The sequence below is a fragment of the Aricia agestis genome, chromosome 6 (assembly GCF_905147365.1).
Source record: "Aricia agestis chromosome 6, ilAriAges1.1, whole genome shotgun sequence".
Taxonomy (NCBI): domain Eukaryota; kingdom Metazoa; phylum Arthropoda; class Insecta; order Lepidoptera; family Lycaenidae; genus Aricia; species Aricia agestis.
The window spans coordinates 1,214,079-1,239,638 of NC_056411.1; the positions used below are offsets into that span (position 1 = coordinate 1,214,079).

General features: G+C 35.9%; 1 protein-coding gene and 1 long non-coding RNA gene across 8 annotated transcripts in view; both read right to left on the minus strand.

Moving 5' to 3' along the window:
• Positions 1 to 25,560, minus strand: part of LOC121727556 (protein madd-4) — a 316,241-nt gene that overhangs the window by 48,697 nt on the left and 241,984 nt on the right. For all 7 annotated transcript variants that reach the window (XM_042115445.1, XM_042115443.1, XM_042115442.1 and 4 more), the window contains one exon: positions 6,872 to 7,016. In XM_042115445.1, coding sequence (XP_041971379.1) covers positions 6,872 to 7,016 — 145 coding nt within the window. The remainder of the gene's footprint in view (positions 1 to 6,871; positions 7,017 to 25,560) is intronic.
• Positions 11,028 to 13,660, minus strand: LOC121727559. Its single transcript, XR_006035692.1, has 3 exons — positions 13,651 to 13,660; positions 12,304 to 12,308; positions 11,028 to 11,131 (listed from the first exon to the last, which is right to left on the minus strand). It is a non-coding gene; the product is annotated as an uncharacterized LOC121727559 (long non-coding RNA).

Sequence of the window (25,560 nt, forward strand, 5' to 3'; positions counted from 1 at the left end):
TTCGAAAGTGTGTCTGTCTGTCTGTCTGTTACCTCTTCACGCCCAAACCGCTGAACCGATTTGGCTGAAATTTGGCATGGAGGTACTTTGAGTACCGGGAAAGGACATAGGATACTTTTCGTCCTGGAAAAATGCACGGTTCCCGCGCGATAAACGAGTTTCGGAGCAACGGAGTTGCGGGCGTCATCTAGTTAAGTATAATTTAAAGGCTTTGTTTGCAGAAATATACAATCTACGTAGTAGATAAATAAGTAGCTTTCATTGCATTTGGAAGTACTCTTCACGCTCTTCTCCTCTTCACGTTCAATGAAACCACGGAACCGATTTTGCTGAAAGGTATGGAAATATTTTGGGTCCCCGCAAAGGATATGAGATACTTTTCATCCCGAAAAAATGTAGGTTAACACGCAGTAAATGAATTTTGGCGCAAAAAAATTCGGAATTTTATTCCCACTGCAGTAAAAAATTGAAAATAAATACTCTTTCCTCACAAAGTAATCCCAGTGTATATTTTTCAAGTACAATCAGAAACGCAATGTTTTTCATACGTTAATTAAAATATTCATGGCAGTTTTTTAAATGTGTTTGTAACTACTATAACAAACTATCACTTTAATAAAATATAAGCTTAAATAAAAGCTATTATTTAGTAGATGAAATATTACCCGCACCTCCGTTTGTGCAGAATTTTGTTTATCACGGTGGAACCGTAAATTTTCTACGATAGAAGTAATCCTATATACGATTCAGAAATTTAAGGCTTACTTCGAAACTAAATGAATCGATAAGCGACTTTAAAATGCTAATCATTTAAAATATTAAATAGCGAGACGTCACGAGGTTATTCAATTTTGCTCAATCATCATCATCATCGCAACTCATCTAACAACTGGTTTTGTATGCTATGATCTCCTGCAGATACGTTTAACAGATTTAACGTACTTTCCAATACGTACGAGTACAACAAAGACCTTTCGCTGCAGCGAAGAAAATGATTGCAAGCTCCTCGATGTTTCTCAGCGGAGACAAAAGGAAATTACCCTCTGATTTATCAGCAGCACTAATGGAGGACGGGATAAATAACGACCATCACCCAAACACCCATTCAGACCCATCACAGTTCACCCATCACGATAATTAACGATCTTATTTTGTACCGGCGCGATCCACGATTTATTGTCAATTAATCATTGCTAATTCTGACCTTATCTGTAAGATTAGAATGCTCTTAATTCGGAAAGTTTGAGTTTCGAATTGTGAATTGTAGCAATGCGCCAAAATGAGGGTTATTTTTGAGGAGATAGCGGTAGATATACGTAATCGGTAATATTTCATGGCACCTAAAGTTTAAACATACTTAGTTGTATGAGTAGCAAAGAGTACATTAAATTAAGTAGATTTTTTCGACAAAATATGGTTAAGTTATCAAATATGTTGAAGTTTACGAAAAGAAGACGTACGACGCTAATTAACTTCAACATCTATACAAATATTATAAAGCGGAAGAGTTTGTTTGTTTGAACGCTAATCTCAGGAACTACTGGTTCGATTTGAAAAATTCTTTCAATGTTTGATAGCCCATTTATCGCGGAAGGCTATAGGCTATATTTTATCATGCTAAGACTAATAGGAGTGAAGAAATAGAGGAAAATGTGGAAAAAACGGGGGAAATTATTTTAAAGGGCATATCTCTTATCTCACGAACTACTGCAGAAATTTTTCTGTTATTTGGCACAGATAAGAAGTAGACCACGTGAAAGATATTTTTTGTGGACTAATTTGTCTGTGAAATAGCTAATTTACGCGGGCGAAGCCGCGCGGAATTTCTAGTATTTAATGATTTAACGACGCGTCGTTGAAGAAGACTCTACGAAAGCAAGTGCCACGTTGCACGTAATTTACTGTAAGGTTCGTCTTCTTTTTGTAAATAACTTATGAATTAGCGACGAAAAATCTACTGTTTGAGAATAATTTAGGACAAACCTTTAATAACTACAAATTTTAATAGCGTTTTATAACGTAGGCAAGTTTACAAATATTATTGACAAAATTGAAATAAAACGGTACGCAACAAGGATCAAAAGATTTCAAAGACAGTTTAAGCAGGATGTAAAAGGCAATACAAGTCGTACGAGATCCTTTAAACTTAACTTGTTCGTATATTGCCTTCTAACTTTTATACGTTTTAAGTTGAGAGTTGGAGCGCTTTCAACGCTCGTAAGCTGTTTAGACTCGATTCCGCCTGATAAAATATTAATATCCTAAGCCTTGTTTGTTCCGAATGCTTTGTCCCACTCAAACGGATATATGCGAGTTAAAATATTATACCTTCCGACATGGGAATTTGCCTTGATATGTCGACAATTTTGTTCCTTTGATTTGATTAGATCCATACTAATATTATAAAGCCATAGTGTAGCTTATGCTGCTAAACCGATTTTATTAAATTTGGTATGGTATGTAATACTTGGTGTCTCGAGAGGCCATAGAATATATTCGGTCTCAAAGAAATGTACGGTTCCCACGCGATAAACAAATTTCGGCGCAACGGCATCTAGTAAACTATAAGAGCCTGTCCATACGGGCGTTGCGTCAGCGATGCGTCGACGCAGCGCTGCCGTTTGACGCATAGCCGGCCACACGGGCGTTGCGTCATCGCAGCGTTATTACGAGGCAGTCTTAACGTCAACACCCCCTCCCGTTTCATCTCGGGGGCTGCTGTCCATCATAATATGTGTGTTACGCGTTTAACACCTTGGTTATTTGTATGTAAAATAACGCAACGGCAGCGCTGCATCGACGCAACGCTGACGCAACGCGCCGTGTGGTCTGGCTCTAATGTAGTTATGTATCGCGGTTTAAAATTATTGCAAAAGAATATTGTTTACTCTTTTATAAAAAACCTTTGCTTTTATATTTACGCCAAAGTTAAATACAATTTTTAATACCGTTGAGTATTTGTCTGGAGTCAACAAAGCATATTCTGCGAATAAAATTTACTTTCTTGTACTTAAGAAATACAATTTATTTATTTCAACTTTTATAGGACTTCAAGGTTTTATAGAACTTTTGTAAGGCACGTGGTGACAGAAATAATACAACACAATAGTAATACTCGACTATATATTTTTCCAAACTTGAAAAGGGTCTTTTAAACCACTATCACTACATGGTAAAAAAAAAAAACACTTCCCGCTGTCTGTGCCAATATAATAGCTTAGATTAACTCTACAGTACACTAAAGACCATGGTTACCTTTTCGGCAATATTTTTTCAGTAAGGCACGTTACAAACTATTCAGTCCAGATGATCCTCGTTTGTCAATATATTTGTTAAAACCCCAGTCCTCCTGCGATCTCATCGTCGCGTCCGTCGAAACAGCTATTTTGAATCAAAGACGCATGACTGCGATAGTTGTAGTCCCGGCGCGAATATTGGTGTACTAAATTTAAGCACCTATGTTTTTTGTAAAATTATAAATAGGACTAATAATAATAATATAATAGCTCCCGCACCGGTTTCGGTGACGGTGGCCGGTTTCATTGAAACCAGGCCAGCTACGCAGGAGTAATTTTATAGTGCCCAAGTATGTGCGCAGTACACAAGAGCACTCTCTATTCCTTTACTCTCATAACCCAGTGGGACGGACGACCGACACGACTGGCGAGAGATCAGGTGCAGGACCGACTTTTTACATGCCCATCCGACGCATGGATCATCTTACTTGTCAGACAATCAGGTGATCAGCCTGCATTGTCCTAACCAAACTTGGAAATAACATGTTTCCAACGCGGGAATCAAACTCACGACGATAAATAGGACTAAGTAGTAGGTAGTAAAAGTCACAGATATAAATGATTTTTCTGCGAAAAACAAGTATTCATTGTAAGACCATTATACTCGTACTCCCATCACCTGGCCTTGTATCGAATTATAAACATAAAAACGGAGTGATCTAACATAAATATTCAGAAATATCCTTAATTGCGCTGTCCTGTCTGTCCCGTTTCGCACAATTTGTCGGCAATTACCAGTAAAATATTGTTTTAATTAGCAAAAGTCCCACGGCTCTACTAATTGCGCTTTTTACTCGAGTAGAGTTGATACTTCTGTAAACTTGTAGGAGATAAAAAGTGACTTTATGAATTGCAGCTAATAGTCAAGTGCGCTAGACTTTTAATTATAGCTTGTTAGCTTTACATGTTCTGATTTAAAGTCCTAACTAGGTCGTATTATTATGACTAATAACTGCCTGATTGAAAAGTCGGTTATATAGACGCGTATGTGTTATAAAAACAGATACCTGTATGGGATACTTTAAACGTAGGAAAACCGAATTTAATGCTATCTCAATTTAAATACTACATAACACTACCCAAGAAATACAACAATATGTTAACATGGTTCTATTATTTTCATTTACTTATAGATTAAATTGATTAGGATTTTAACAGAACCAACCGTTTTGGATAGCGCATTATATAATATGAGCATAATTATAATATAATTATGTAGTATATTATATATAATTATGTATTTGTAATATACTTATAGATCTGAAAAAGTACACTATTAGCTGTCTATGTAGTCACCTACCATCTATTACTACACTATATTATAGTTATAAAGGTTGTCTGGAAAAATCGTTTGTAGCGATAAGACCGCCTTTTGTACTCTTTACTCAATAGTTACTAAGTTCTGTTATAATTATGTCATGGTTGTTTTGGTGCAATAAATAATTTTCATTCATTCATTCATTCATTCATTTATAATACGTAGTTTACGTTATAAGTATTTTAAATTTTAGTGCATAAAACTTATTTCAAGTCGTTAAATCTTGTTTTGTAGGTTATGAGTTTTCATTGAACGGATTTTTATTCTCTCCACATATTTTCCATTTAATGATATCTTGCGATCTATTGAGATTGTGGATTTTCGGCGCCGAGCCAACTCGAACTATTGACTATTCTGAAAATGAATTACTTTTATGATTGTGTGAGGAAACGAATGATGAAAGTTTTCTTTGTTGGAACAAACAACTTTAAATAATATTTTTAGTGATTATATACATATCCTCTTACTCTACGAATAATAAAAACTAAGGAAGAGTAACTCCGTCAAAAAAAGTGCACCAAAAGGCTACAAAATGTGACCCGAATACATGCATATTTATGCATGTATTCAGTACACATTTTTCGTGTATGTACACTCGAGTGACATTCAACGAGGTTGACATGACAATTTTGTCAAACTCATTTTACAATTTGTTTACATAGGTTTGTTTACTTACTTTTTACGTAGCTTTTTACAATATTTTTGTTGTTAAAATGCCTAAATGCCCTGTGAAATGGTGTAGAAGTCATACAGATACGACTTTTAATACAGGAATAACCTTTCATCTGTAAGTGAATTGTTTAAAACTATGCTTAAATTTCTTGTATTTTTGTCGACCCAAAGAAGATGGTTCAAATAAACCATCCAATCCAAAAAATAATTAAAAAATATTATATTAATTGTGAGTTATAAGTACAAATTTTACGTAAGTTTTTAAATTCAATTCTGTAATCATTTAGCACATAGATTTTTGTAATCTGAAAACGGCTTCTCTAGGTGCTCGGACAGTTTTAGATTCGCCCGAGTCGTACAAGGTTTGTTCATAATTATTACATATTGTATGTTATAATTATTATCAATGTCTTAAGTATCAGAGGAAAATGTTTGATTTTAAAATAATAATTATGTGCTCGTTTCTTCATGATAGTAGATGTGCTTGGTGTATACTGCATAATACTATCCACTTTTGACAATTATTATCAACAGCTTTGTTTCATAACTATGACAATGACAATAACCGCGCAGGCTGTCGTCCGGCGCGCAATATTATGATACGTTACCTGGGATACGACCTTGACGAAAATCTGAATTGTCATATTTTAGTGTTCGAAAAGGAGCCAAATTTAAAAACAGTTGAAGTATGGGAGTTACGATTCCTTAGTTTTTATTATTCGTAGCTCTTACTAATAAAAATATCCAAACTATATACTTTAGACGCATATATAATATATTTACACGGTCGCACAATTGTTTATGTTTTGTCCCACTTTTATATACTTGAAATAAAATGTCTGAATGTCTGTACACTAAGTGTAGATCGTTTTAATAGTAACGAGGTTATGAAGATCTGTTCAACAAGACATGTTAGAATAAGCAGCTTAGAACATAAATAGAAAAAAGGAAAATTATGTTCGAAAAACATAGAGAGGGAGGATTTTTTTAATTGCTCACTAAATTCTCTTGATTTCAAGGTGTTGCAATTGTTATATTAGCATAAACCGTTGTCAGATATTGGAGTTTGATATAATATTCAAGTGCGGCGAGGAAGGACCCTTGTCCTGAAAAAAGCTTATCGTTTAAGGGTTTGGGACGAGTCGTCAAGAGACGGGGAAATTTCGACTGGTTTCACTTCATTTTAACCGTTTTGTTCAGTCGAGAGTCTGCCTACATTTGAAGATGTTTGTTACTTCCGTTTTGAATTACTTGAGCATTTTAATGGCACTTAAATGTTGAGGTATTTGTTAAAATTTCGGTACTTAATTTTTTGTAAGAAGAAATATAATATTTAGTGAAATTTTGTGACATCCAAGAAAATCGTAACTGAAGCCACAATTTGGGTCATCAGTCATAACCCATCCACCTGCCATAATGTTGCAAGTGTCCATGCCCCATGGGCGACGGTAGTTGCTTTCCATCAGGTGACCCGTTTGTTCTTTCGCCCCCTTATTTAATAAAAAAAAACCTTGTCCTGCAACATGCGACACGTCGTCTGAGTGGCTTCTTCATCGGTCGCCTCTAATTGACTAAAGATCCTTACCTCCTCCACAAGTAGCGGAACACAGCGATCCCGGCGTAGCGAGCCAGTGGTACCGCGGGCGAGAACACGACGACCCGTCCCCCCCGCACACCCCGCACTCGTCCACGCGCCGCGACGAACCAACGCGGAGGTCGCAGCCGACACGCTGAAACAATATGGCGATGTTAGTATTGATACTAAAAAAAACTAGATCAAAATCGGTCCCCTCGTTTGGATGCTGCGATTGTTGTAAACACCCTTATTTTTTGTTGGGGATGATAATTAATGTAATTTTGCTCTTTTTCAATTTATATAAATAAAACAGAATAATCAGTCAACGCGCTGCAATGTAGTCTATATTATATCTCGGGATCGGATGCCACGATTTTCATGAAATTTAGTATATAGGGGGTTTTGGGGGCGATAAATCGATCTAGCTAGGAATCATTTTCAGAAAATGTCTTTTTATTCGTGTTTTATCGATAATCGATAAACTGAAAAATAATGGAAAAATATGACTCTTCCTGACATCTTTTGGCGAATAATAATACTATTTTGTTAGCAACTAATTGTTTTAACGACCGGCAGATGGCGTTATTAAGTAACACGAAGTCAATACTCTGTTTGCTATACCGAGCAAAGCTCGGTCATCCAGGTACTATGGTAAGTAAAGAAAGTAAAAAAGAAAGCACTGGTCATTTTCCCTCCCGTTCCCGGGGAGAAAAGGTGTCTATAAAAATAACGTGAAAAATGTTTGGTTCCATTGCGATAAACGAACTTAGTGCAATGAAGTCGCGGGCAACATCTAGTATAAAATAAATTTATATACTGCCAACAAAATATTATCTAAGTTGATATTTCAGCACCAAAATAATTATGTTAATAATACTGAATCATTGCTAATTAACGCAGGAAATTAGATATAATATTAGGAAAACAAAAGCACATCTACCGGAAAACATAACATAACAGTAATACATTTTAAATGAAACAATAATAATTAAATTACAATTAGAATCACATTAGTCCTCGATCGTTATTTGTTCAATAAAACGATAACAATCAGCGCTATTTTAAACAAATCGTCTATACATTATCAACGCATTTGCTGTTATTTTCGTACATTAATATCTCTAATGTCCAGTTTCTTAGGTTTTGTGATGGGAGTTTATCTATTCGCCAATCAACGACGTTATTGAAAAGATAATCTCCTGTCAAAAAACCTCACAAACTGGCTATAAGAATTCTATAGGTACGCTTATTTTGAACGAACATAAAACATGAATTTGTTAAGCATATTATTTTTTCTGAAGTAGGATTACTATCCCAACTTTGCAGATAATAATCGTAAATTGAAGCCTTTTTGCATTTACCAGTATAAAGTATACAAGATAACCAGCTGCTTATGATGATACAACACTGGAAGATTGTATTCTGGCATAGGATTTTCTTGCCGAATTTCCAAGAAACTAGGCTACCGTTATCGAAACACTTGTGTTACGGACACGAATTTTCAAACTCAATTCCGATAGAAGCGAATCCATCAGGCAGGTGTTATTTTTCACAATTCGTCAGCAGCTAGTCAGCTCGCGATATCATACATACGAGGCTTGCATACTGAACTGCGGATCGACAAGCGACATAAATGTGTCGCTGCTGCGATATGGACATAGGCAAGCGTCATGTCACTCAATATGCCCAGTATCTAAGTTTTTCTGTCAAGACTAAACCTATCAAAAACATCGGCAACCGACTATTTACTTCTTAATCTGACAAGTTTAAGCGCGACTTTCGTAGGACACTAAAAGCAGCTAAAAGTATGCTTGGACAGTGGAGTGGAGGACAATGGACGTGCTTAAACTGGTAAAATTAAAGTGATGCTTCAAATTAAATCGTAAAAAAAATAATATTTTGATTTGTACTAACGTCTCCGTTGAAATGCCATATAGCGACGCACTGTCATATTCTTGTTATTTGAATGTTGCGGCGCTGCAGTTTAGTGTGCAAACGGCACGTCTGTCTCATGCAATATTCAGTGCAACTCCAGAATTAGGTTGATTTTAATGTATGCGAAGTAAGAAGTAAAGCGTCAAAAGAATTGTTTTCTTTGATTTCGCAGTTGGCGAGCCCCATGTTACTTGGTAGATACTTGGTTCTGTTCTCAGATTTTTGGCACGTACTAGGTCACTTATTATATCCGGCTCGAGAGACCAGCGCTGACAAAATTCGTTGCTTTAGATTTATCACACGTTTATATACATTTTTAAAGTTAAAACTTCTTTAGCGACGTTTTGAACTTTTTTTTAGTATGAGTAAAAATTGATACTGTTTAAAAATAGAGAAAGGAGACAGCCGGCGAAGTGTAGGAGGGAATGTAATATCTTCCTCTCTTTTTACGAAAATGTATACTTCGCCTGCTGTTTCATTTTCATTTCTGCAGCATTTTCGGAATGCAACTTGTCGATTTTTTAACAGTCTGAATGTAATTTATTAACATTTAAGAAATACTGCCAAACAAATACTTCAATATTTCTGAATACAAAAACAAACCTGAATAATATTATCATGTATCTTCTATCCTATTTTAAAATCTACATAGTAAAATTCTTTTATAAATTGCATTCGTCTTTCGCTCGGTATTCTTCCTTATTTAAGTTTTCAGTACAAACAATATAAAAGGAAAAAAACAAATCAGTTCCTTATTCACTTCCAGCTATATTACAGCGCACCTCATCACATATTCATCCCCTGGAATCGACTCCAGTTTCCACACAAATGTGCCGAATTTTCCGATTATCATATTAAAGTACTATCACCGTCCCTCTCCGATGCATCTAGTGAGCCTACGTTGAAGAGGGACGGCTATAATGCGCTTTGATTACCCCAATTCATATTCAACGCATGATTTAATTACCGCGGGTAGTTGTGAAATCGCAGCGTAAAATTTCCCGCACAAAAGCGAAAAATTCCGCTTTTCAGTTTCGCTTCCTTTTTCATTAAAATTTAAGGCTTCATATTAAAACGAGTTATTAACATTGATGAGTATTTTTGTCATAAATATTATATGAAAAACATTGTGTTTATTATATAGGTACTTTATAATATATTTTGTGTCTGGTGAACATATTTTTCCTACATAAACTTTAGTAGCAACCGTTATATCTAACTAGCCAAATAGTTCGTAAATAAGAGCTTACAAAAAATATTTTTCTGCGTACATTTCTCCCGTACTAAAGTGGACGAATCAGCAAAAAAATAAGCCAGAAAAGTAGAAACCTATTTCCAGGCCTGTCGCTCCTTTATATTTAATAAAACGTGTAATTTATTTTCTCGGCCGTTTCGTGATTCGTAAATAAGTTCGGCCGGGCCGGGGGAGTCGGGGCGCCAAACCTTTTCGCCACTTCGATATTTTATGCCCAATTAACAAAACGTCACGTCTCCGAGTCGCACTTCAGCCGACATTTTGCATAATTCCATATTATATTATAAGTGAGAAGTTCTCGAGTTGTGCTGTTTTGCATGATCCCGTCCCCGGGAATAATAATTAGGGGACCTTTTTCGCGAAATTGCCCCAACGAGAGCATCGGAGAGACGTTACCAAAGTTTTATTACGAGTCCGCCACGTTTTCACAAAAGTTACTTTAACGTAACGTGTCGTCAGGCATATTTTTATGCATTTTACGTGGTAATATTACAAGTAATTTATTTAAAATTTGACGATGTGATGTGACTAGAAATGCAATAGAAACTCCAGACTAATTCACCACGCACTAGACAGCACTAGAAGCAGAAAAAGGATGAAAATCCTTTCCTATTTAAAATCTAAACAGCGATACAAAACGATACACGGGAATAATGAGCACTAGTTACGCGAGAGCGGGCTTAAAAGGCTTTTGAGCAAACTCCCGTATGGCGGCTGAGCAAAAAATGGGGATTGAAACCTTGTGACACAATGCCGGATGCGACCTGACATCATCAGGGAACGGGGCTGCGAAATAATAAGGCGCGGCGGCGGCGCAAGCGACGGCCGCCGAGCGATGAGGTTCTGCAAATTGCAAAGGGGTTCGAACATTTTTGTATGGAGCCTGGCATATCAAGCCGCCGGCCATCTTGATTTTTTTTTCAAATATCCGAGCACGATAAAAGTGGTATATTTGGATAGAGTACAATTATACAAACAAAAAATGGTAAATAACATGGTATCGTAAATTGTCACGTTTCCGAGATATTTGGAAGTAAAGATCGCCATTTGTGTCCTTTGGATTCATATGGCGATCTTTACTTCTAAATATCTCGGAAACGTGACACTTTAGGATTTTTTGTTTGTATAAGTGTACTCTATCCAAATATACCACTTTTATCGTGCTCGGATATTTGAAAAAAAATCAAGATGGCCTATGCCACAAAGTTTCGTACCCCGACATTAACCTCTGACCGACCGCGCTCTGAAAATAGATTACGTACCTAACTAATTTTGTATAATTTTAATATATTGTATGTTTTCTCCAATATGAATTCACATATTGGAGAATACATACAATAAATATACAACATATAAATACTTACATCACGTCACAATATTTTTCATTGTGTGGGCGAGCTTGAGTTGAGAAAACATTATAATATTTTGTAGTTGATTTTTTTACAACCATACTAATATTTTTATAAATGCGAAAGTGTGTTTGTGTGTCTGTCTGTCTGTTACCTCTTCACGCCCAAAGCGCTGAACCGATTTTGCTGAAACTTGGTATGGGTATACTTTGAGTCCCGGGAAAGGACATAGGCTACTTTTTATCCCAGAAAAATGTACAGTTCGGTTCAGCGTGACGGAGTTGCGGGCATCGTCTAGTGACTAGTCTCATATAAAAACTGTAGTTTCTATTATCCTGTGACTTGCGGTCGTCCGCCGTGCGCCTTTGTCTAGTATTGTTTGTTCCCGTTTCTAAAATTAAAACTATGCGGCCTGAACTAGTATTGTAATATTTCGTTTGCGCTACGCTTGTTAATAAATACACGGCTTAGAATTCCTGCACTGAATTGCAAATCCTTGCATTCAAATATGCATTGCTGATGACTTTAAATAAATTTAATATTGCCTGAGAAAAAGTAACACCTTGTATATAACGTCAATATACACTTTTGTTTACTTAAATTAGTTGATCCGGCAAATGTTGTTTTGTCATAAACGTGTTGGAATACTTGAGAGCCTCAAAATTTTGTCAATACTCAATATAATAATGTGAATATCATTGAAGTGAATATTACTATCGTAGAGTCTCAAACAAAACGCCGGTGGTCTTCAACTACGAGGCCAAGTCCGGAGTTAATAACGCAGCTAATGAATCGGAAAAATCAATAGTTCATGCACTCAGAACTCTTTGGCTCTTAAATTCTAGAATATTGGAAGTTTAAAATAAAACTCGGCTAATATGCATGCCGAACGTCGCGGCTACTTTTTCTTTTAATTTTGTGTCAACTTTCTTTGAATTTCAATGGCGAATAAATCTTTGTAGACTCCGCTTTGATTTCTTTTCTTTTAAAATTCTCCAGTTATGTGTCTTTTAAATTAGTTTTATGGCTCGGTTTGGGAAACTTTAGATTGGATTTTATTTAAACTTGTAGCTGTTATTGACAGGTTGAAATTGAAATAAAAATAAGAATAGGAATGCATTTATTTTAACCATCACACTATACACAATAGCTCCCACATCGGTTTCGGTGACGGTGGCCGGTTTCATTGAAACCAGGCCAATTACGCAGAAGTAATTTATAGTGCTCAAGTGTGTGCGCAGTACACAAGAGCACTCTCTATTCCTTTACTCTCATAACCCAGTGGGACGGAATACCGACACGACTGGCGAGAGATCGGGCGCGAGACCGACTTTTTACATGCCTATCCGACGCATGGATCATCAGCTTACTTGTCAGACAATCAGGTGATCAGCCTTCATTGTCCTAACCAATCTTGGAAATAACATGTTTCCAACGCGGGAATCGAACCCACGATCTCCGAGTCAAGAGCCGCGGTCTATACCACTAGACCACGGAGGCATTACACGCTACTTATACATAATAATATGACAAAGGTACAAAAAGAAGTAAAGTGAAGAGGAAGAAGTAGGTATTCTCGTAGTCTATCTACCTACTATCAGATAAATTGATACATAGGCAGACCTACGTTACTTAGTAAGGTTAGGTCAAGTCAAAGTCAGCCGGTATCTGTCGGCGTAGCTTGGTATTTCCACACCGATTTTATTAAAATCGGTCTAGCGGTTTACGCATAAGCAGGTAGGCAATATACCAATATCTTTAACATTGGTATAGAATATAGATTAATGGATTTTTTGCTGATTCGCATTAGATTTTGGAGTTAGACTACATATTACGTTTCTTTTTAAAAAGTTAATAACCCTACTAAAGCATCTTAGGCTTAGGTAGTCTAGGGTCACGGCTTTGACCCTAGACTACCTAAGCTTTTATTGTGGTCGAATAAAACAAAAGGTTAAACTTACTTTGAAGTATTTATTAAAAAGTATTTTTAGTTCTTACACATCGTGTTAGAGCTTTGATTTTAAAATTATATTTAAAGGTGGATAAAAATAAGCCATCAGAATACGCGACATGTGACTTTTAGGGCCGTCACAACAGTGCGTTGTGACGTCACATCGCAAAAATTACATTGCTTTTCCATAGGTTGTTTTTGTGATGCGACGCCGCAACGCAGTGTTGTGTCCTGGCCCTTATTGCCGCACTTAGAGACGAACTTTAATTATTTAAATGTAACTAGCTTTTTGACCGACCTTTGCTCGGTTTTCGATAAAACACGAATAAAATGACATTTTCTAAAAATGATTCCTAGCTAGATCGATTTATCGCCCCCGAAACACCCTATACACTTGTATGTCATGAAAATCGTTGAAAAATGAAGGTGCTAATTTTGTATCACTCGAGCGTCATGGAGACCTACTAGGTTTTTTTTTATTATGAAATAAGGGGGCAAACGAGCAAACGGGTCACCTGATGGAAAGCAACGTCCGTCGCCCATGGACACTCGCAGCATCAGAAGAGCTGCAAGTGCGTTGCCGGCCTTTTAAGAGGGAAAAGGGTAATAGGGGAGGGTAGGGAAGGGAAGGGAAGGGAAGGGAAGGGAAGGGAAGGGAAGGGAAGGGAAGGGAATAGTTGAGGGAAGGGAATAGGGTAGGGGTAAGGGGATTGGGCCTCCGGTAAACTCACTCACTCGGCGAAACACAGCGCAAGCGCTGTTTCACGCCGGTTTTCTGTGAGAACGTGGTATTTATCCGGTCGAGCCGGCCCATTCATGCCGAAGCATGGCTCTCCCACGTATAATCAGTTTTACGTAATGTAAGGTTTTTTTACATTACGTAAAACTGATAAAAAAATAAAAAGAGCGTCCAGAAATTTGCTTGTTTAGGTTCATTATCAATACATTTTAGACAACAAGTTTTTAAGAGAAGACTGCATGAGCACTATTTAAGCTTCACCTAACAATGTCACCTCAATCAAACCCCTAAAATTTTATATAAGTAATATATATAATAATATATATTATATGTATATGTATATTTACATATTTGTGTATTTGTAAATTTTAAAATATTTGTTTCTATAATATTTTATTTATATATAAGTACTTAATATGTAAGTAGGTACGTAATTATAATTATAGATTAGTATTACATTTATATATTTATATTTTATTTTTATATAATTTGTTATATGATAACAAATTATATAGTTTTCTGTTAATTTGCGTAGGTATTTATAATAATTGTTATTTTTATATAGACTCAATTGTTGTGTGCACTGATTTTTGTTACCTGTTTTCTAAATTTCCTGTAACAGGTCTACTGGAAGAGATTCCAATCGGAATAAGTAGTACCTTTGTACTGAAATGTATTTCTAGTTTTAAGACTTTCACTGTAAACTTTTTTTGTGTACATAAATTATTAAATAAATAAATAAAACAAGGACTAACAGCCGTTCCCAATATTTGATCTATCTCTGGTTTTGCCCTACTAGAGATAGTAATAGCTCACAATTGACATAAAATATATGTCTCTAATGTCTAATGTGAGCTATTCCTATCTCTAGTAGGGCAAAACCAGAGATAGATCAAATATTGGGAACCGCCATAAATCATTTACGGCCGTTCCCAATATTTGATCTATCTCTGGTTTTGCCCTACTAGAGATAGGAATAGCTCACATTAGACATTAGAGACATATATTTTATGTCAATTGTGAGCTATTCCTATCTCTAGTAGGGCAAAACCAGAGATAGATCAAATATTGGGAACAGCCGTTAGTTTATTGCAAAATAAAATATCTGCGAAGCTTAGTTAGGAAAACATGAAGCTTTATTTTTTATATTTTTAAATGCAGGCTTCAGGCCCTATCTAGACCCTACATGATTACCTAACCTTTAATTCGTCAGTGCTTTATATGGAAGCTTATTTGGGGTAGACTAAACATATCCTATCTTAATCTGACAGATCTGATGACGTTTCAATATAAAAAAAAATAACTCACCACCTGAGAAATCTGATTTTTATACCATGATAACTAGACACATTTCGGAAGCCTATACAAGCTTAATCTGACACGCTCGAGCTTTTCCCGAAATCCCCTCTTTCCCTCCCCAACTCTAATAATATTACAATTTACAACAAGCTAACAATGGGATAGCCATATTTAAAAAAAGTAAAAATATACAAAAAGTTAAATATTATGTTTCAAGCTTTAAATAAAAGCTCTTTTGTTTTTTTTTCGGTGAATTCATTAGCGTATTGAAGTAATATAACGAGTTGACTTTAATCACTACAACCAACAACTCGAATAAAATTTTAAATTAAGTTCGGTTTAACTTTTTCAAGTTTAAAAGGCAGTAAGAATTTTAAAGCTAGTGTCTACTAGTATTTTTGTTTAATTTGGTTTACCATACAAACTTGGTGTTTGCTGACTGGTCTCTCAACGAATCAAATCTAATCCTACGTGTCATCATCATGTCAAGCCAAGTTCCATCTTTTTAAAATCGCTGATCCATCGAAAACAAAATAAACATCGAAATAAAACGTAAAAGAGTATTAAAATACGTCTATATATACAATTTTTTCTCATAAAGTGATTCGTATTTTAGGTGTGCGGTTTGCATCTGCGGTGCAGGTGGTGCGGCGTAGCAATGACGTAGCGATGCTACGAATGTGCTACGACGCTACGACAGTAGACACTAACGAAATTCTCACTTATATTATGAATTATGAATGAGAAAATATGTTTGTCTGTCTGTCTGTTACTACTACACGCTTAAAATACTAAACCGAATTTAAGGGGACAGAAGGTTTGTGTCTCGGCTATCATCAGTTAGTCTTAAATATAAAATTATCGTGTCACAATGTTAGTTACCGTATTCCTCCGAAACGGCTTTACGGATTTTTACCAAATTTTATATATTGTATATTCAGTAGGTCTGAGAACCGGCTCCCCCCGATGGTTGCACGCCTTGTCGTGGCGGTGGGGCTTAGTAACCGCGGCTTGGACAACCGCGGTGAAGCGAAGAGGCAACCAGGGCCGGCCGGTGTCGCCGCCTGGCCCGAGGAGGGCGCTCCCAGCGGACTGGAGGAGTCCGCTGCGGATGCGCACCGAGGTGGGGCCGCAGAGGAGGAGGCAAGTAGGTATTACGGTGCGCCGCTTGCCCTATCTTCTGCGGCCGAGGACGGATCGCGGGGGGGAGAGGCATTGTGGTAGGTTGCCGCTTTCCCTACCCCCCCTGCGAGCTGGCGGGGCCGTTCCGTTTGAACGGCATTGGTGGGGCCGCAGAGGAGGAGGCAAGTAGGTATTACGGTGCGCCGCTTGCCCTATCCTCTGCGGCCGAGGTGTGGTCGGTGGCAGAGCCACAGACCTGATCTGCCACATGGCCTCCAAGTAGCAGACTCGGGGGGCGTCTGCTACAGCCTTGGTGGGGGCCGAGGAGGAGGGCGCACGTGTTGTGCGCCCATCGTGGAGTCTTCGGGCCGCTGGCGGGGTCACAGATGTGTGTATCGTTCCTGTGGCCCCGTCAATATGCGGCGTGGCGGAAGATGGGGGGGGGGTTTTAGTGGGTATACCGTGGTCTCATTAGCCGCGGGAGTCCCACATAACCACTCGGGTCGCCCCCTGCGCCTGGGTGGTATGCGTAATGCATTTCCCCCTCCGGAAGAAAAAAAAAAAAAAAAAAAAAAAAAAAAAAAAAGGTCTGAGAACCGGCTACTGGATACTTTTTATATTGCTACTTATTACAACTCGAGACTAACGGCGACCATTTTGATGCGACGGGATAGCGATGGACATTGCCATGGTGCCATACTTATTTAGTCACTTCAATAAAATAATATGGGTGAAATACTTTATATGACAAAACAACATTTGCCGGGACAGCTAGTAAATAGCTAATGAGTAATGACTAATCCATAATATTAATACCGTGCAAAATGTTAACGCAAAAGTGTGTCTGTCTTTTGTTTGTCTGTACATCTGATACCACCTCATGCTTAAACCGGTTAATCCATTTTGATTATATTATTTCATTGAAGAATTTATACTTGCATGCGAATATTATAAATGCGAAAGTGTGTATATCTGTCTGTTTGTCTGTTACCCCTTCACGGCCAAACAGCTGAACCGATTTTGCTGAAATTTGGTATAGAGATACTTTGATACTGTTTATCCCAGAAAAATTTACGGTTCCCATACGGATATAAAGGTCCTGTTACTTGGTGGGTCTTGAGAGACTTTTTAAAAAAAATCACTTTTATTAAAACTAGAATATTTATTTAAAAAACTTAATAATTATCTTAAGAGAAAACCTGCACCCGACGAAGGTCCAATTCGATCTGATCAAAAAATACGGAAAATGGAATAACAGAAACAGCAAAAGTTTGCAATTGCAATTCATGGAAATGCAACTGAAAACCTAAGCGTTTTTACTACACATACGTTGACATGTGACTTCCGATATAACAGCCCCCCCGTTAAGATCGATCATCACATGTCAAAGTGATGAGAGAGTAGTGCTTATTAGTTCCATGAGAGATTGAAATAAAGTAATTTGAAAGTAATTTGAAAAACGCGGGAAATTGGACTTCGTTTGGAGTATACAAGGAAGTAGCTAAATTATAAACTATTTAATTAATGACATTTATTTAAAAATTAAAACTTAACTAACACACAATAAAAACACAAAATTATAAAAAACACAAAAATTTTAATAAGAGCTTATTATAATATGTAATTATTATAGAAAATAATGTTTATCATTATTTATTCAATATTCAAATAAAATCATACAGTAATAAAATTGTTACATTTCATGATCCTTTACAACATTAGTTATAACAACATTTCTTTTCAAAGGAGTCGGTGTGCTTACAAAATTTGTTTCTTCCAACATAGAATCATTCTTTACACTATTATTATCTTTAAATACTACAAGAGATGTTGGATGATCAGTGCGAGTCTTTGAATTATGACACTGATTAAAGATTTGAATACAACAAGGATTTTTCTGAGAAGTAATATTTTTGCGACATTTATATAAGAGATAAAATATGAATAATATGCTACTAAATAAACTTAAAGACATGTAATAATTTCTATATGTATCAAAGTGAGATGGATTTTCTAAATTATACAACTCATCTTCCATCGAACGAAGATGGATGCTGGCATGAAGTAAAGAATCAAGATTACCAATGTTCTTTAAATTAGAATGTGGAAGTTTAGAAAAAGTTTTATTAATTTTAGTTTGTTCACAACAATCGTCTAATAAAATGTTGAAATTGGAAATTACATTTGTTACGTTGCCGAGTGATGTTTCATCAACTGCGGTGAACTGCAAAGTCTTATAAAATGCTTTACAATGTTTAGGTAAGGTCAGGATGCCAGTACCAAATAAAATTACATCTAAATTTACGTCAGACTTTTCGCAGGTAATATGAGATTTCCCTGGTTCTGATTGTACAAAGATCCAACGGTTAAAACTAAGCTTATGAAATACATCTATAGAACCATGAACAATTTTAGCTACACAAGAGTCTGGGAGTTTAGTAACCACTTCAGTTAATAACGTTGTTTCACACGTAGGATTGGCAACGACTGAGAACAAGTCGGCGAGCACACACACATAACACTTTTCACTTATTAATTTGCACTTGTCAATGTCCCTTAATAGTGAATAGAACATGCGATCACCTGTTACTGCTACATATGAGCTAGTCGGCTCTATTAGAATATAGGTGTCTGGTTTCAATATATCGTATGGGACGGGTAATGGTATTATATTATAAAGATTATAGGTTTGAGGTAGGACTAAAGGAATGTGAAGGACGAATATTATTTTATTTTGATGATAATAGCAAACTAATTTAGAAATATCGGTTAATTCCTGAATATTTTGTAGCGTTAATGGTATAGGCAAATCATAATGGCTAGGGAGTTTATTTCTATGTTTATCTAATTCGTTATATAATTGATAGGGACTGAGTACAGTCGGGTGTAAAATGTTAAGTTTTGCAAATAAAATAGCATTATTTATGTCGTCGATATCGAATGACGACGTTAAGATTATAGCTTCCAAAGAGTTGGATAAAGAGTTGATTTGAGTTTTTAAAGTAAGCTTATCATTAGTATTTGAAACTGAATCTAGTATTTTATGTATTGTTTCCATATTTTCCAAAAGATGTTTTTCATTTAAATTAACTTTTGACATAGAATTATTAAACGATGAAATAGTGGATTGTATGACATGAATATTATCTTTCATAAGATGAGCGAGATGTTTCTCGTCTGTCTGGACACTATTTATAGCCTCTGAATATTTGACAGCATCTTCGGCATCCAATGTACCGAATATAGTTTTCAAGATAGAACCTCCTAAGTCAATAAGACCTCTTTTAAAATGCTGTTTTGCGTTATCATTTTGAAGCAAATATGAAACCGAAGAAAACTTATTAACATTAATAAGATGCTGATTTTTCAGCGCCGTAAGAGAATTTATGCAATCCGACTGTATTTTCGACGACGTAAGAGAATTACAAAATACGCTTAATTTTTCTAATAAAAATTCTACCCTATCTAGATTCGGTTGAACATGACTTATATCTAAATATGCTAAGACTTTCCAATCGTTATTAGTAAACTTAACATCTAAGAGCTTATCGAAATAGAGGCCCGGACTACTAATGATGGGCGATACGTAATCTGATATAGCTAGCGGCGACAGCGCGCATCTGAAATAGAACGAAAGGACTTATGTTACGATTATGTTATAGTTATTATATAGTTACTACTAACTTTCTGACCTAGGACACTATGACGTGTCATCACTTGCCGGCTTTATTTCATCGAAATGATGACGTACGTGCTTACGATTAATTAATAACGTAGCCGTATGATTACCGTTGAGCTTTATTATTTTATAAGGGCCTTTCCACACTGGGGACTAGGCTTTATTTTGCTTATGGTGGCAACGGACATACACCATATCGCCAGCATTATAAATGATAGGCTTTGTTCGTATATCATAATAATTTTTTGACTTTTCTTTAGACGCTTGAATATTTTGTAGAGCCTTTTGACGGCTATAATAAAGACGATGATTTAATGCTCGAATATAGTCTGTATATGTATTATTATCGAGAACATCTATGCTAGATGGTATGTAAGGCTTAAAACCGAATAGAAGTTCTAGAGGGGAATAACCCGTTGTACTATGCACATTTGAATTATAAGCTATCATGGCGCTCGGGATATAAAGGTCCCAAGTATTTTGGTTTTCGCCTATATAAGATCTTAAATATTCTTTAAGGGTGGAGTGGCTCCTTTCGAGAGCTCCACAAGTTTGAGGATGGTATGGTGAAGCGAAAATATGCTTAATACTGAATAATTTAGCTAATTGTTTAAAGAGATCTGAACAAAGGTTTGTGCCTTGGTCTGAAATTATCATTTTAGGTATTCCCATGTGAGCAATATAATTAACGAAAGTTCTAGCTGTGTCTTCAGCTGAACATGACTGCATAGGATAAGCCTGTGAAAATTTTGTGAGATCATCCTGAACGGTAAGTAAAAATTTATATTTATATTCATATGTTTCAGGCAATGGACCGACAAGATCTAAATATATTTTTTCATTAGGCCGCGATGCTGTGGAAGTGATTATCATTGGAGCCCGATTGGTTTGACGTAAGGGCTTATTAACTTGACAGGAGCGACAATTTTTAACATAATCTTCGATATCTTGTCTCATATTTTTCCACCAAAATTGAGATTTTATTCTTTCCAGCATACGCGAGATACCGGGATGTCCGGCTACAGGTGAGTCATGATTATCTTTTAAAATTTGCTTAATTTCACTAGGTGTAGGATATTTTATACAATTATGATAGATATGAATTTTAATATTAGTGTTATGAAAAAGAAACGAAATAATATTATATATTTTTGTGAACGAAAGTTTACAGAAGGGATCTGTGAAATCTGATATTGCTATCTCTTTCTCTTCGGCATACCAGTATTTTATCATGTCTCGGTATTCACGAAGGACATTAAATATCTCTTTGTAAGTCATTTCGTCAAAATGATTTAATTTAATAAACAAATGAGTAAATATATGATTATCGTTAGAGGTTGAATAATATGAATGAAGTTCGCGTTCAATATTTCGAATATTAGGCTCACTAGTAGATGCGTCTATAATTTCGCTACAATAAGGAATAGAATCATCTAAATCGACTGATGTAGGATACGCGATTAATTTTATTTTAGTTTTTAATAGGTTTTCATTATGTTCTTGAATTACGGTGTCAAAAGTAACACCGGATTGTTTTGAGATTTGAAGAAATTGTTTGTAAGTTTCAGATATTGACGGAAGGTTATGAGAGTCGATGTCACTTCCGGGTGACAGTGTAGGATTACATAACATTGAATTATCAGTTGTATTTTCATCTAAGGCATGTACTGGATAACGAGATAATGCGTCAGCGTTAGCGTTTAATTTTCCTTTTTTATATACAATTTCATAATCATACTCTTCTAATTTAAGGCGCCATCTAATGAGTCTGGATCCGGGATCTTTGACACTAAACAGCCACACTAATGGTTTGTGGTCTGTTATTATTTTAAACTTACGGCCATATAGATAGGGACGGAATGTTTTTACACCGAATAAAATCGCCAAGAGTTCTTTCTCTATGGTAGAATAATTGCCTTCGGCATTATTTAGGGTTCGTGACGCATACGAGATAGGTTTATCTTTGCCTATGTCTCCTTGCGATAATACAGCACCTACCGCGTAATTAGAAGCGTCGGTAGTTAATAAGAAAGGTTGATTGAAGTCTGGATATTGAAGTAAAGGTGCTGAAGTTAATTTATCTTTAAGGTTATTAAAAGCTAATTCTTGCTGATGAGACCAATTAAATATTGCATCCTTTTTCAATAGAGATGTCAAAGGTTTTGTGAGTTGTGAAAAGTTATTTATAAAACGTCGATAGTACCCGACTAAGCCTAGGAAGGATTTTATATCCTTTGGATTTTTAGGAGTTGGAAATTGAGTTACGGCCTTGATTTTATCTGGATTTGGACAGACACCTTTGTCTGTGATTATGTGACCTAAATAAGCAACTTCGCGCCTGAGAAACTCACACTTATCTGGTTGTAATTTTAAGTTAAATTTTCTTAAACGATCAAAGACTAATTTAAGTTTTGAAATATGACTCTGAAGGTCGTGACTATAAATAATAGTATCATCTAAATATATATATGCATGCAACCCCTGAAGACCCGAGAGAACCGTATTCATCAGTCTCTGAAATGTAGCCGGTGCGTTTTTCAGCCCAAAAGGCATTCTAGTGAATTCGTAGTGTCCAGAGACACTCGAATTTGTATTTATAGTGAATCCTGTCTTCGGGGCGTCTTTAGAACTCATCCTAACCTGATGAAAGCCACTAGATAAATCGAGGGTGCTGAAATATTTACTATGTCCTAACTGATCTAAAATATCTGTGATGAGAGGTAGCGGATAACTTTCTGATACAGTGACGTCATTTAATTTACGATAATCTATTACTATTCGCCACTTCTTTTTACCTGAAGCGTCCATCTTTTTAGGAACGACCCATACAGGAGCACTCCAAGGTGAAACCGAAGGACGTATGATATTTTGGTCAAGCATTTTACGAATCTGTGAATCTACCTCTTCCTTATGACATTCTGGGAAACGATATGATTTTACGTGAATAGGAGGCGCGTCTCCTGAATCTATGTTATGTTCGATCGCGCTTGTAAATGTTAGGGGTTCACCTTCCATATGAAAAATATCTGTGTAGTGTGAGCAACATTCCAAAAGACTTTCTTTTTCTTCTTGATTTAAATGTGAGCAGCGAATAAGATCGAGGACTTTTTGGACTCTATCAGAACTAGAATAAGAAATAGAATTTACGGATTGAGACGGAATATTACACGAAGAATTTTCTTGTTCGAAAGGGCTTAACTCTACGGAATAATCTTTAATTTCGATAGCTGAGTCGGTAGTATTTAAAATAGAAACATTAAATCTTTTATTTGATTTTATAGTGACAATACTATTAGCAAAATAAATACCATCTTTTAAAGTATGGTCTAATAATAAACCTTGATTATTCGGATAACGCTCAGGTGTGTAATTAGATACCGCGCACTCGATGACGGCTTCGGAACGAGCTGGAATTATATAAGTTGGTTGGACATAGTTCATATCCATGGTTTGCCCGCAAATATTAATTGTTTTAAAATCGTAGTTAATGTTGGCTTTAAAATGACCGAGAAAATCACTACCGATTATACCGTCATATTCTAAACTTACATCATCATTAAATATATGAAATTTATAGTTATAAATATTATTAGATAAGTAGAAATTAATTTGAGATGTACCTAGAGACTCAGAGCATTGCTCGATATTATTTATTCCTTTTATTTTAATGATTTCGCGAGACAAAATGTATTTATTATTTAAACTAGATTTTTTAATTAGACTTATACTTGCGCCCGTATCAATAAGAAAACGTAAATTACGGACAGAAAATTCAGTTTTTAATTCTATATGAGGTAATGATATTTTTGTTATAAATGATTTTATTTCATAAATTGGAGTTTCAGATTGGACTTGATTTTTGTTTTGAGATTGGGCACATATTTGGGACTGGTTACCCGCGGCTCTGCCCGTTGATTTTCGATTTCGGACACATATTTGGGACTGGTTACCCGTGGCTCTGTCCATCGATTTTTTATTTTGGACACATATTTGGGACTGGTTACCCGTGGCTCTGTCCATCGATTTTTGATTTCGGACACATATTTGGGACTGGTTACCCGTGGCTCTGTCCATTGACTTTTGATTTTGGACACATATTTGGGACTGGTTACCCGTGGCTCTGTCCATTAAAATATGATTTTGGACACTACTTTGGGGCTGGTTACCCGTGTCTTGGTCCATTGAAAATTGATTTTGGACACTACTTTGGGGCTGGTTACCCGTGTCTTGGTCCATTGATTTTGTATTAAAATAAGTTAATTTATTTTTAGATTTAGAAGGAATTCGCAATGTGCCTAAATTAATCGGAAAACGGCGGCACTTTTTCGTAATCCGATCATTTAGTTTAAAGAATTGTCGCCGACATTTTCACAAGAAATTTCATAAGGTATTGGTGACGGTGGCGACGGCGGCTCGTATGTAATATGATGCGCGTTCGCGGACTTATTGTAATTATTAGAATGATTATTATATGAATTACGATTTTCATTATTATATTTCCTTCTATAACAATCTTTAATATCATGACCGTCTTTTTTGCAATATCTACAAAAAGATTGAGAACTGGATTGATTATTATTATTTATATTAAATGATCTTTGACCTTGAAATTTTGAAAAATCACGAGGCGGATAAGAACGTTTATCTTTATAATTACATTCAGATTCCGTATGCCCTGTCTTTCCGCAGGTTTTACACCTAGATTTAGAAATATTAGTTTTATATAAAAGATTTTGAATTTTTTCTTCTTCTAGAGCGATATTGATGGCGTCATTTAGATTTTTAGGACTTCTACATCTAACGTTATTACTTAAGCGCGAATGTAACCCTAATGAAAATGAAAATAATGCTAAATCCTCTGTCATAGCGATGCGACCAGAGATATCTTTTTTAAGAGAATCAGAATTATAGATTTCGGACTGTAAATCAGTAAGACAACTTTCAATACGCAGAGCGAATTGTGCAACAGGTTCATTTAATTGCTGCTTACATGACTGTAGATCTAGTAATAAATGGTTATAGTGTTTTCTTTCGCCGAAATTTTGTTTGAGGAAACTTTTTAATTGATTAAAATCTTCAAAAACTTTATGTGAACAGGCAATTTGAGCCTTGCCTTCTAGACGCGATAATATATATTTATTTAATAAATTCTTTTGAGACGGCGATGCTAAATCTAAGGCGTTTTGACAATTAGTTAGAAAAGCAGTTAGAGTTTCACGATCTCCTTTATAGGGACTAATAAAATTACATAATACATTAATAGGGAATTGTTCGCTTACTGAGACTTCTGCCTTTTTATCGACCGACATTTTTAAATTAATTTAAAGAATTATTTATTTATTTTTCTAGATAATTAGGTATAATATTGT